This window comes from Camelus bactrianus, chromosome 8 (genome assembly GCF_048773025.1).
Source record: "Camelus bactrianus isolate YW-2024 breed Bactrian camel chromosome 8, ASM4877302v1, whole genome shotgun sequence".
In the NCBI taxonomy this organism is placed as follows: domain Eukaryota; kingdom Metazoa; phylum Chordata; class Mammalia; order Artiodactyla; family Camelidae; genus Camelus; species Camelus bactrianus.
This window is the reverse complement of record NC_133546.1, coordinates 63305639-63320000: the sequence shown is the minus strand read 5'-3', so window position 1 is coordinate 63320000 and position 14362 is coordinate 63305639. Positions and strand designations below refer to the sequence as shown.

The 14362-nt window shown below is 38.6% G+C and overlaps 1 protein-coding gene across 2 annotated transcripts in view; it reads left to right on the top strand.

The window, feature by feature from the left end:
- Positions 1-14362, top strand: part of CYB5R4 (cytochrome b5 reductase 4) — a 68367-nt gene that overhangs the window by 47520 nt on the left and 6485 nt on the right. For both annotated transcript variants that reach the window (XM_010972867.3, XM_045508611.2), the window contains 4 exons: positions 1725-1865; positions 3393-3545; positions 6276-6426; positions 6718-6804. In XM_010972867.3, coding sequence (XP_010971169.1) covers positions 1725-1865; positions 3393-3545; positions 6276-6426; positions 6718-6804 — 532 coding nt within the window. The remainder of the gene's footprint in view (positions 1-1724; positions 1866-3392; positions 3546-6275; positions 6427-6717; positions 6805-14362) is intronic.

Below are 14362 nucleotides of genomic sequence, written 5' to 3'. Positions count from 1 at the left end.
GATACACAGCTCAGAAGAAACTGACATGTTCCTAGAATCTCATTCAGTCATTAATGACTCTCCGGTCCATCATCGCATCATATGAAAAATGTCTCCCCGGGCAAAGCCCATCAGGTGTGCAGGCTTCCTTTTTGATCTTGACAGGTTCCAGAAGCAGGAGTGGTCCCAGCTATGTATGTCTTCACCCTTTCAGGCATCTGATGAACTTGAGCTAAGAGACAATATCATTCCTTGCTCTGACCCTCTTTCAAGGTGTTCATGTAATCTTGAATTTCCCTCATTACATAGCCCAGATTCTAAATGGAATGTCTATTGAATTGAATGGCTGTAGGTTGTGGTGTTTATTGAATGGCTGTAAGTTGTGGGTTTTTCTGATTGGACATATCTAGGTATGAATAGCAATACATTTTTAAGTCCTGTAGATGTTAGTATGTTTTTGGTTATTTGTTTTCCATTTGAGCGTTTTAAGTGTGTAGTCCCACTAGTTGGTTGCCCTCCCACTAATTGGTTCAGGAAGATCTTAGAGGAAGAAGTGAGTAAAGGTAGATTGCAAATTGAGAGGTAAGTAAATGCTTCAGGTTTCCCCGCTATCCAAAAGTGGAGTGTTCCTATGAAACCTTTCATAAGCAGAAATGACAAAAAGTGAGGAAGCATTTACCCCAGGACGTATCTAGCTAACGGGTGCACAAAGTAAATCAAGATAAAGCACAGGTGCTCACAGACATAGTTCAGAGCTATGGCGGCTTGATGCTGAGATGCTGGGTGTAGTTCCCGGGGAGGGAGCTTGGCGGTGCCCCTCTCTCTGCTCAGGGTACCACTGCCTCTGTAACAGCTCTCTGCAAAACCAATGCTGAACGCTGTTTGTGCTTTTCATCTTTTTTCATAAAAGCCAAAATTCTCTTTCCTGAGCTTGGGATATTAATTTCAGATATTTCCAGTGTTTATAGAAATACTTGATTCCTTTTGCTTATTTGTATTTCAGTGCCACAAACCTGACATCTTCAGTTTTTCACTTAAATTAAATTTCCAGATAATTGGAACTTACATCCTCAAACATAAGCTTATGTTTTGTTTTAATCATTTTTTGACAGTTAAAATGTTCTATAATTCATATACATGTGAATTTTGTTTGTGTATATATAGTACACATATACAGAGACACAAGAATGCTTATTTTTCCTGCTTTTATCAAAGAAATATTTCTAAAGTTATTTAATAGTGCTGGCATTGTTAAACCTTAAATACTTGAGTTTCAAGACTTTTCCAGTCTGTAAGGAAAGAATTTAGAATTGGATTTGTTGGTTATCAAATATTTTTCACATCTACAGTTTAATTATATAGCTGTTAGTAAAGGCTTAAAAAATGGGCTTATTTTAAAAAGTAAATTTAAGAAGTAAATTAGGCTTTAATTTCTTAGACTGTGATGGTTTTAATGTGTTATAATAACAGATGTGAGGAAATAACACTCATTTTGTAGAGCTTGTTTTTCAAATTACAGAAGTATTTACAGGTTTTAGAAAATAGTTATCTCAGAAAATGAAATGGAAAAAAATTAACACTATAAGATTTTCAAAATTCTGATGAATTTTTAAAATGTTGTAGGCCTTTTAGTGAAATCCAGGCTCACTGAAGAGCAGAGCTGAGCCTGTGTTTTCACCTAGTGTGTCTGGTAGGACTTCTTATTCAATGTATTCATCAGTAAGAAAAAATGAATGACTTTCTAGGTTTGTACTACAGAAAGTGCCAGTTAATTTCCAAGGAAGATGTGACTCATGATACGAAGCTTTTCTGCTTGATGCTGCCACCAAGCACTCATCTGCAGGTGCCGATTGGGCAACATGTTTACCTCAAGCTAACTATTGCAGGTAAGGCCCACAGAGGCTCTGGGGGACATCTTTCATCAGCCGTTCAGAGCCAGTACTGATCCCTTGAGGAAGCACCCATTTAGGTTATTAACAAATGTTTCCGGGCAGCTGGATTTAGTGATAAGAGTCTAAGTTTGTGGATGATGCAGTGTGGTGGCTGTGCTGTATCACTGTGTGGGACAGAGAAGTCGTCACCAGGCACAGAGATGGTGCCACTAGCATTGGAATTTATTACTGACAAAGCCTTAAAGGAAAGAGGTGAGGGAATGTACAAATGGTCTTCCATGGAGACAAGTACCAGGAACACACACTAGCATCTCTCATCAGCCACTTACGGTTGTGTCAGTTATGAAATTGAATTTATGAAATTCCGAACAGGTGGATGATTATGAGTGATTTCCTAGCATGTGCCACCAGTATGAGAAGCTCTGTAAGTGTATTCCTCGCTGTGTGGGTTTGTCTCCCCTCATTTTCATCCTAAAATTACCTTATTTACTTGTTTTCAATACCCTTTTTACTGATGTCTCAGGTCATCTTGGTTTTCTGAAGCTGCAAAAGGTAACATTCCCATGTCAGTCCTAGTGTTCCCAGCAGTCAGTCTCACAGGCTCCCAGCCAGGATTTGGGGAACATGGGGTATTATGATGACACTGTGCATCCATCCTCTTCATCATCACTAATGCCAAGTGGCACTCAGAGCTGACATCTCCCCCGTGCAGTTATTATCAGTGTATTAGAATTTACAGGTTGATTAATTTTCATATTCAGGGAGCCAGGTATAAAATTTTGGTCTTTCAAATGTGTGGTGACCCTTCTTACTTCAGAATTTGGTTAGCTAAAATATAACATGAATTCTTACTGATTTTATCCTGTTTCTTCTTATTTTTTTATAAGAAGAACCTCATGCATGCTAAGCATGCTCTCTACTACTTGAGCTATACCCTCCCCCTGTTTCTTATTATTATATTCTTAGTAGTAGTTAGATTAACATTCTTTTCAATTACCAAAGTAATATATGACATATTCAAATGTTAAAACAATTCAAAATATGTAAAGATGGAAATTCTTCCCTTACTCAAACCCAAATGATCCCATTGGCCATCAGTATCCATTGTTAAAAATTTGGTATATAGTGAAAATTATTATGTGTACGTACCTTCTTGCATCTTTATGCAGACTTTTGATGCCATATTTTAATTTTGTAATGTGGCCCATTACAAAGTGTATATGCTAATGACATAGATGGTTGTCTAAGTTTAGTAACATAAATCCCTATCATCTTATGCCACATTTAATAAAAACAGATTATTTGTATTATGGGTGAATTATTGATTTGTTAAGTTATTTCAGCAAGCATAAGCTTGGGGTATATATACATGTACTATATACCTATAGGACATAGGTAAAATTATATTCACATTAAGTATACAGGTTTAAATATGTATCAATAGCATCGTAAAATTTGTGTATTTCATCTTCATTCATTTCAGTTTTTAGAATTGATTTTCTTTGTCATGACCTTTTCTAGGTACTAAAATTGTGAAGCCATATACACCTGTATCTGATTCCTTACTCTTAGAGTTCAAGGAACCAGTTCTTCCCAACAATAAATACATCTACTTTTTGATCAAAATTTATCCTGCTGGACTCTTCACACCAGAGCTTGATCATCTTCAGATCGGTTAGTATATATTTTTTTAACCTAGCTCATGTTCTGGATTGGATCACCCGTTTGCTGTCCTCTAGTTACTTCCCTGTGGGAGTCTGTCAGATACCTTAAACTCACCATCTCTACGAAGTAGTGCTCTCTTAGTCCCACCCAACCCATCCTTACCTCCATATTCCTCATCTGTTAATTGCAACACCACTGCTCCTCCTCGACCCAATCTGGAGACTTGAGTCATGCCCGAGTCTTCCCACGTTCTCCCTCCCAATCTGGTCGGCCACTAAGCTCTATTGAGTCTACCTCTCAGACTTTTAAATCTTTCTTTTCTATCCCTTCTGCCAGCCCCTTAGATCAACTCTGCATCACTTCTCTCTTGATCAGTAACTGGTCTCTCTCAGTTGCCTCTACCTAGTATCTTGCTGTTTATCTGCGTTTTCCAGTTCTTTTTCCATACCGCCCTGAGGATGGATTTAATCATGTTGCTCCACAGCTTTGAAACCTCTGGTGGATGTCCATTACCTAACTGATCAAGTCCTCTTCATGGCCTACCGTGAAGAGAGCTTCACCTCTCCCTATACAAAATAGTCTACTCAGAGCTGCACACATTTGTCCTCCTCTTTCATAGGTACCTGAGTTTTGTAGGATGCTCATCAACCCTCTCTCTACCTGTCAAGTACCAAGACTCAAACACAGTATCATTCCTTTATGAAGCTTCCCTTTTCTTCCAAACACCTCAATAACTAACAAGCTGTTTGTAGTGCTGGGATAAAAATGAGTAATATTCCTTCCTTACAGGACTTTGAGTTTAAGACTAGAGTTGTCTTGTCTTTGTATTTCCCTTTACCTAGCATGACAGTTGGCACAGAATAGGCTCTCAGTACAAGTACTTTGAAAGAATTAATAAAGGGACTGTAGTGAAATCTGTAAAGATTTGGAGACTTCTGTCTTCCTGTTTCTACTCCTTTTTCTGTGTCTTCAATTTTTCATCACCTTTTGACTAACACTAAAAGTACTCTTCCCCTTATTAAGATAGCAGTAATATTGAGGTAACGGTGGAGAAGATCACTAAAATGTGGAAATAAAGAAAATTTGTTGCTTTCTGAAAGTTAAGCTCAGCCTTCTATACATAACACATGTGATAAGTCAGCTTTGGTTACAGAAACCAAAATACTGAACATAAATGTGAACCTAAAGAATTCTGGAATTCCTGAAAATCTAGTGAAGGTGATACCACCTTGTGAAGGACTGACCACAGGATTGTATATAGTAGGTGGAAACTTAACCAATGGTGTTATAACCTATTTACAAAGATGGTGTGAACAGAGAGCAGGGTGGAGAGTTAGCCTAGAGCATGGAAAAGGAGAGCTAAACTATCCAGATGAGTGTTTTTCAGCTTCATCTAGACATGGCACAGATACTGTGTTACCGAGAGGGCTGTGCACTGGCGTGGCAGTGACAACTCGTGAAGCCTCGTTGTTGCCTAAATGAGCTACCCTATAAAATTATCCACTTCTTTGTTTCAGTTCCATGTTCACCAGGCAACTCTTATGTGATTATTTTGGCCTTCCCAATGTTCTTATACTGGGAATGAGATGCCCTGAATGGGGCATGACATCTTCAGGTCACTAGATACAGATAGGCTGGCTGAAAATCCACTGCCACTCTGGCACGTGTGTGTTAATCGCTCGTCAATGTGCATCAGGTCCCTGCCTGAGTCTCATCATTTCATGACATTGGAAGGACAGGACTGCGGACAGAAGTTATCAAGTTAATATCATCCTCTGAGACTGTTTAGTAAATAGCCAGCTGACTTTCTCCTGAGGATATTCTGATCTTATGGTCCCTTTCAAACTGTAACAAAGGGTCTCTGTTATTCTCTAATATTTAATTCGTCAGTTACTGTGAGATTCTTGCTATCCTGCCATGGGTAAAATAGGGGGAAAATTATAAGCATCCAAGCATTTAAAAATAAACCAGGGCATTTGAAATTGTTTTTTAAAATATGGACAGCTTTATTTTTTATTTTTAAAATTACATTGAAAATTTCTGAAATATCCTAAAGACAATTCTCTTATATGAGTGGTGCATAGTGACTTTTATCGATTGCATAGCAAAAAAAGGTTCCTTCAGTGATTTTGACTGTAGATTTGGAAGTAGCATTCTCCAAGTACAGTTTCTGGTCTTTGTCTTTATAGGAATGAAATTCAGAACAGCTCTTGTTTTAATCAGTGTCTTTTCAAAGATTTGATGGGAATGAAGTTAGTGCATTTACTAACATAAGATTGTAGAATACATTTCTTTTCCAGTTTTCTCTCCTGCTAGTCTTATTACTGTTGTTAAGAATCAGTATGTAAGTAGCGAATATATATTCTCCACCCTGTACTGTGCAAGATAGGTATACACAGACTGTTTTTGAAGTGATTAGTTTCAATTTGTAATTTGTACCTAAATATTTGTCAGTAGTTTGTATATTAGAGAGTCCAGATGGTTTGGGAAAAGTAATATTGGGAAATGAATATAATAAAATGTCATTATAAATTTGATTATAATGATAATTTGAGGATAATGACATAACTCGGGGGCCTAAGGAGTATTCTTAAAGCTCCTTACATACCTTAGAAACTGAGGTGTAGTACGATAGTTATTCATTCAACCTGTTTCTCCTCGGTGTTCTAATTTCAACTAGGTTAACTGTCTTAGTTTCCCTGATTTTTTTTCTGATTCAGTGTATATTTCATTGTTCAGGAGATTATGTCTCCGTAAGCAATCCTGAGGGCAATTTTAAAATAACCCAGTTGGAAGAATTGGAAGATCTCTTTTTATTGGCAGCTGGAACAGGCTTCACACCAATGGTTAAAGTGCTGAATTATGCTTTGACTAATATACCCAGTCTCAGGTATGTAATTGTGTCCTTAATTACTATCGCTGTGAGGCTGTTACATTAGTAGAAGCTTTTCTAAATTGATTAACTACTTAGTGGAGTTCAACAGACGTGTCCTCATCCTCAGTCATCATTTCTAACACTTCCTCCTTCACTCCGAGTTGCTTTGTTTTTGGTACTTTCGGCCTCCTAATTGGCACTAAAAAAATCATTCATGCTAGTTCACTTCTAGACTTTCCATTCTTGCATATTGTAAATGTAATTGAAATAGTACTTTTTTTGAGTTGTTGTTGTTTTTCTTTTAAGGAAAGTGAAGCTGATGTTCTTCAATAAAACAGAGGATGATATAATTTGGAGAAGCCAGTTGGAGAAACTAGCATTTAAGGATGAAAGGTACTAAAGTGGTATTAGCTCTGTGTTTAAATATTCATACATGTTTACTCAGTCAAGGCCTTATACTGCCTTTGGCTGGAGTTTTAATTGACTAGGAAGCTTGTTCAAACAAAAATAAACTAATCAATAATTCTCTTTTAAAAAAAAAACCAACCTCTAAATATGAATAGTGTTAATACACCTCCCCCAAAGAAATACTATTTGATAAGATCAATGTGACATCAAATATGTATCAACAAAATATGTACTGGGCTTTATGTTTATGTTATTTATTATACTGAGTTGGGTTTCATTGAAAATGATCCAGTGTAGCCAATTTGGTAATTCAAGATTTTATTATAATGGGGACAAATCAAATAAATTTGGTGAGATGGATTAACAAAAATAAACATGTTTCTTTACTATGCTAATGTCCACTGTGACTTTCCAAGAAGAGGGTTCCTTACGCATCATTTAGCAAGATTCTCTTCATTTTTGTTTGTTTACATTAATACTCATTAATATCCCTAGTGGTCCTCAGTACACACTTTGGGAAATGCTGATATAGGTAATAGAAAAAAATTTGAGTCAGAGAGTTCAGTGGTAGAACAAGACAGCAAGGTAAAAATTTGTTTCATCGAGAAAGGAGCCCTAGCACAGTTAACTGAAGATAATTTGAACAGGCATGTGTGCCCCATCTCCCCTACAGAGATTTGAAAGCCGTAGGGAATTCAAAACAGTTTTTTTAGAAGAGTGAATTGGACAAGCTGTCATACTTTTAAAGCATTTCTGTAATCATTAAAAACTATTTCTAAGAATTGCAGGACTTCATAAATCACACAAAATATCTGAAGCAAATAGTTATGTTGATGACAGTATGGTAGAGATAACATTCTAGGCCATTTAACAGTGAAAGGCCTCAGAAACTCAGCTGTCCCCGGGGCTCCAGGTTCTGAACAGCTGCTGAATATCCTTCCTCAGGTGATGCTGTGCTTCCTTCTAGTTTTTTTTTTTTCTCTCTGTTGCCTCCCATCCTCCCCCTCTTTCTCTTTTAATGAATAATTTGCACAAATTAAGGAGGATCTGAATTTAATTATCCTGGAAGTATTTTCTCTTCTTACATATGGAAAATATAAACCTAAGAATATTTACTATATTTATGTAGTTAAATGGCAATTTAGAGCATAATTTAAAGAAATATAAATTCCTAAGTTTTCAAGTGTATTTTTTACTAATTTTCTAGATGGAAAATTGGAAGCAGCATTTACCAAAAAGCCAAATGACCTAAATTCTAGTTTTCATTCTGCCCTGTACTAGCTTGAAACTTTGTTCAAAAATGACATAGCCCTCTGGGCTGGTGTCTTTATCTTTGAAATAGAATAGTGACATCTTTCCTCCTTGCTTCATAAGGTTATTGTGAAGATTGAGAAGGTAGTGTAAATGCTTTGAAGTTGTGACAGCCCACCTCGGATATTTGGGTTGTGGTTGTGGAGGGCCTATGTATACATGGATTTGTATGAACTGCTTGAGCTCCTGGTTCAAACATTTCAAAGAATTTAAACAGACATAGCTAGACTTTCTTAGTTCGTTTTTTTTTTTAAGTATTTCTGGCAAATTTTTGACATGGTATTCTTCAAGATAGTTTCCTAGACAAGAAAAATCCACTTACTATTATTTCCATGAACAGACATTGTCTAGACTTAGTCTAGCCCTAGGAGTTAAACTTGATTTAAGAAGCAATTGATAAAAGGAATGTGTTGACAGCTTCTGAACACAAGTTGTCCTTTAACAGAGTCAGCTCTGTGTTTTGTTTTGTTCTGTTTCGGTCGACATAATTTGAGTTGTTGGAATTGTGCAGGCAGGAGGATGAGGAGAGGCCCCCCCCCCCCGCTTTTTTCTCACGTTCGGGTGCCAGGCTCTAACCGCACTCACCAGGTGAGTGCCATGCTCCAGTCTGCTGGGAGGAGTGAGAGTGCTGGCCTGCCTTTACCCTCTCTCTTCCTGCTCCTGGGTGTGCTCTGCTCCCTACCTTTCCGTCCACTTTCTGTAGGCACAGCTCTTTAGCTGGAGGCCCTCTGCTGGCCCCAATTTCCAGCATCAGATAATCTGTGTCCCCTGGAGACTGACTGCCAGGCCCTCACTGGAAAACACAAAGGGCCTGCTGGTGTAATTGGCTTTGGAACGTGTATCAGATCCTTCGATGTTCAGAGGCTTGGTGCAGATAGAGAAGAAACCAAGCCTTAAAGGCTTGCTGATGGGCTTTGGTAGTAATTGTCAAGTCCCGTACATAGAAGGAAAGCAAAAGTTCAAACTTAATATAAAGCAGTTTTTAATTTGTCACATCTGGGTTTTAGTTAACATTGAAGGCTTTTTTTTTTTAATTTATTAAACCACTGTTTCCCATGTCTTGACTCTCCTGTCACTTCTCATTTTAGTAATAAAGTTTCTGATGACAAAATGTGATACTTGAAAACATCTCCATGGTTAAATTATTTTGGATTGTGACTATAACAATAATTAAATTATGTATTTAAAACAAACGAAACACCCTTGTCTCTGAAGGATTAGGACACAGCCTTCCACTCAGTCCTTTGTGGAACAAAGAATAGGAAAAATGGATACTGAGGCTGGTGTATGATCTAATATTTTCATTTTTAGCAAGCATGCTATGCTTGTCCTCAGAGTTTATCCACATGATATCAGTAGCAAGTGAAATTCTTAGAAACATCATTGTATCATGGAAACTTAGTAACTTTGTGACTTTGGGCAAGTTCTTTGATCTGACAGAGCTGCAGTTTTCCATCTGAAGAATGGGGACATCAAATTGTATGTCACAGAACTGTTTGGGTTTTTTTGGGTGTGGGGGCAATAAGATAGCATAGTTAGGTGCCAAGCCCCTAGAAGTAGCGTATTTGTAACATTCATTCATTCATTCATTCATTCATTCATTCACGAAGTGCATGTGAGCCTCTACCGTGTACCTGTGCACAGGGTGTAACAGGGAGAGCATATCGTGTTGGCTTATTTTCTCATGCGGCCCAGGGAACGCAGCTCTTCGTTTCCCCACGTTGCCAAAACTCAACAGAATTGCAAACCATAGGGAAGACCGTAAGTACTCTTCTAGGATGTTTCTACTTCATTTCTGTTTTCATGTCATAAGCATATAATTTGAATGGGAAAAAAAAGAAAAAACAGTAGCTTGCCTGAATTTAATCCACATATGTTAGTACACTTGACTGTTTAACTCTCATCATTGGAATTTGATTCACAACTTTCCAAGTCTAACAAAGTCTTACACATTTTCTTAAGAAAAATGAGAGGAAACAGAAGGTTAATATGTGCAACAGCAGATGTGGCCAATTACTGTGTAAACTGGAATCCAAATTAAATTTCACTTATCTCTGTCTTGACTACTGAGCAGTGTTATAAAGCCTGGTTGACCTAGCCTTACACATTGGTCCTCCCCTGCCTCAGGAGGAGGTGCTGCTCGCTGAGGTCTCTGTCTTTGCAGAGTTAGTTTTGAGGTGCAGGAAAGTTTGACAATGAGATTGACTCCCGGATGTCCTTATGTAATATAGAAATATAACAAGTATTTTCCTTTCCTTTCAAAGCAGTCATTTTGGGGACAGTAACCTTATTTTAGTAAAGTTAGTAGCATATTCTTTTCCATAAATAGGGAGAATTTGTTGGTTTGTTCCCTCTGTTTATAAAATTAATACATATTTATGTAGAAAAAAATATAAGGAAAAAAAATCAGCCATAATCTTACCATCCGAGGAACAGTTATTAGCATTATGGTCTGTATTTTTCCATTCTCTTTCTCGTCCTCTCTCTCTCACACATACACACACACGCACACATACATAGACACACGTACTCACACATACACACATGTTGTTTGGTTTCATAAATAATGTAGTCACACTGACTATACTTTTTATAACTACATTTCTACTTAGTGTATTGTGTGTATTCTGGGTGTAGAATGCTTTAAACTAGTGGTTCTCGACCTGGAGGGATTCTGTTTCTCCCTCCAGCACCCTGGGGAACATTTACACCTGGAAGCATTTTTGTTCATCACAACTGATGGAGAGAGTGCCACTGGCAGCTAATTGGTAGAGGCCAGGATTGCTGTGAGGAGCCTGCAGTGCCCAGGACAGCCCCCACAGCAAAGGATTATCTAGCCCAAGGTTGCCAATAGTGCTAGTCGGGAAAACCTGCCCTGCACCATGACTTTTAATAGCTACATTGTATTCGGTCACTGAGTTCATACCATAACTTATTTAACTAACCCCCTACAATTTGGCATAGTGACTGTAAGTTTTCCTGTACTTCTCTAACTGTGCAGGATAAAAATTCACCAGAAGAATCACAAAGTCAAAGTGTACCAAGGCTACTGATACATTTTGACAAATAGCCTCTAGAAAGGTAGAGTGGTTTTTTTTTTAACATTTTTTTATTGATTTATAACCATTTTATGATGTGTCAAATTCCAGTGTAGAGCACAATTTTTCAGTTATACATGAACATATATATATTCATTGTCACATTTTTTTCTCTGTGAGCTTACCATAAGATCTTGTGTATATTTCCCTGTGCTATACAGTATCATCTTGTTTATCCATTCTACAGAGGTAGAGTGTTTCTGTATTCTGGTGTCAGTGTTGGGACTAGCAGTACGTTGGGCCCATTTAAGATGGCAAAAGCAAACGATTCTGGAAACATAAGTAAATTGAACAAGAGGCCTGAACCTGTTTCTCGTCCTCCAGCCTCTGATGCACGTCAGCTATGTGGGCCCCTAGTCTGGACCCTTCCCACTCTCTGTTCCTCCCAGATGTTCCTCCAGTGGGGTGTTTCTTGGAATGTGTTCCTTGACACGTTCATGTATGCCCCTCTACAGGGCTCTAGGATTAAATAAGTTTGAGAAATAACGCATGTTACCTTCTTAAAGATTTACTATGAACTTAACATATTCAAGGCTTTGAGAGATTCTAAAGAAGTCTGTTTAACTTCTTTTAACCCAGGAGCCCCAAATTTACTTGATAGGCCAGCCTTTTTTTCATGGAATACCACTAACATTTGGAGGAACACGAGTGTTTCATCAGATTCATTTTGAGAAATGTTTCTTTAAGATGTTCATTTTCTCTAATTTTAACCCCTCGCTGTTGATTTTGTGAGCTTTCTCCCATGAGCAAATAGCAAGTTTTCCTGTGTTTCTAGTCTTTTTCTTTAGCTAGGGAAACCAGGAAAAGCTGGGGCACCAAATACCCTGAAGTACTATTTGTTTGTGAGCAGTGACAAAATCACGAAAGCTTTTGAAGCAAAGAAGTTGTAGGATCGGACCTGGGTTTTAGGAGAGCTGGTATGACAGTGGTGTGCCAGGTAGAGGAGGGTCAGGCTGTTAAAGCAGTAGCTCAGGAGACAGGAAAGTCTGACCTGGAGCTGTGGTGGTAAAGATGGGAAGGCAGGGACGTGTGTGTGTGTGTAAGTGTAAGAAATAGGGAAGAGTGGGTTTGGGGAGCCAGTTGCCTGGAGGAGGAGGGAATAAGTTGTTGGATGACTTTGGGCTTTGCATATGATTTAGACTGAATACATTTATATTTCAAGATTTTTCATCTCAGAGCATTATCAGTCTACTTCAAGATAATTGTTTTTGACAAGCTTGTTTGTTTTCATAGATATTTGGACCTCAGGCATTCATTAGAAGCAGAAAGGAATTTCAGGACAGTTTACCAGTGGGTCCCCTCATGCCTCAAGGCTGTAATTATATCAGATAGTAAGTTGCCCTTAGAAAAATTCAGAAGAGAACATTCCACAGTAACCATCTCTACCCTCATCTGGTGGAAGAAATGCTTCACTGAAGTGTCCTTGAGCCTTAACTTGGGGTTGCTCCCGCTGCAGTGGAAGCTCTTTTCTGGGCTGTGAAGAAGAGAAGTAGGATGGCTGTGTCCTTACCAGACCCTGAAAATTGCATCTGTACCATCTGGTCATGTTTTCCATGGAGGGCCCCAGAGGTGTACCAGAGGGACTGACATGTGAATCAATATAAAATGCGAAAGAAATGTGTACCATCCACGGAAGGATCACCGTTGTTTCTCACGCTGTAGTAGATGCCTGCAGAAAGTGTGCCACTGATGAATTTATTTTTTAAAGCAAGTCAGTAAAGGAAAATTAAGTTTTTTTTCAGATGACAGGGACGCCAGTATTGATTTACGTGCCTTAGCAGTCTTATCCCGGTAACAGACTTACTGGAAACGGAGCCAGAGGAGACTGTCTTTTGTAATTTAATAAGGCAGTTGTTACCTTGTATTGCATTGTCTCTGTTTAATTGAAAATGCCTTCAGATAGTGGTTCTGCAGCTGCTTTTGGGTCCCCTTTGATGGACAGTTATGGACCTTCTTCCCAGAAAAACGCGAAGTTCATGTACATTTTTGTATGGAATCTCATAGGTGCCAGCATATGGCTTCTCAATAGTGTTTATTTTTAGCCCGTATGGCTTCTTGTTAAGTAAATTTCTCCATTCATTCATCAAGTAATTTTTGCACACTTGCCTCAGGCCAAGCCTGGATAGAGGATTAAACACAACAAGGACTCCATCCTTATGGAGCAGTAAACAAATAGCACATTCCAGAATTATCTAACACTTAATTTAAGTGCTAGGAAGGAAAAAATGTTAGTGAAAGAAAGTATTCGGGGAGGCTGTCTTGCATAGGGTGGGTTTGTATTGCTGCTAAAACTAAATGGGAACCTTGAAAGTGAGAAATAAAATGTCATTTTAAGAGTTTTTAAAGTATAAAATCAGAATGTTAGAATTGTAAGAATATTAGAATTGAGATTATAGAGTTTTCCCACCTAGAGGCTGGGTCTGGGGAGCACTGGGACGGGCTCTGCACCCCGGCTGGCACTCCAAGTGGGGACGGGCTCCCTCACCCCCAGGAGTGGTCCCCCAGCTGCCGCACAGCAGTGGGCAGACAGCTGCGCCAGCCGCATGCAGTTTCTGTTATGTTTGGCTCCCTGAGCCACCTCACAAGAGAAAAGATGCACTTCAGCGTTTTCTCAAGTTGAGATGAATGTATAATTAATTCCTGCCACCCTTGAGAAAATATCTCCATTACTCAAGCAGAAAATGCAGAGTTGCATTCGATCTGACGCTATTGAAAACAATCAGAGTGAATTGTGTTAGAGAAAATGGAGCAAAGGGAGCAAGCACGACACAGAATTTTGAATTTACTTCAGTTCTTCACCAGGAGTTCACTCAACAGACTGCAAAGCTGTGGGGAGACGTGGTCTGTAGTTACCTTGTGAGACTTGGTTTGATGTGTTTCTTTCTCACTGTAATTCTCTACCCTTTCTGTTTCTTTCATCTGTTTCACTCTGTAGTGTTTGAGTGCCGTTGGTGTTGGCCATTAGGGGTGCAGTGGTAGCCAAAGCAAACATGGTCCCTGCCCTCATGGAGTTTATGGTCTCATGGGGTAGATAGTAATAAAACCATCAACCTGCTAGCCACATATTTACAGCCTGATATAAGGGCCATAAAGAAGAGGAAAAGGAAGACATTTCTACAACACATATAAATAAG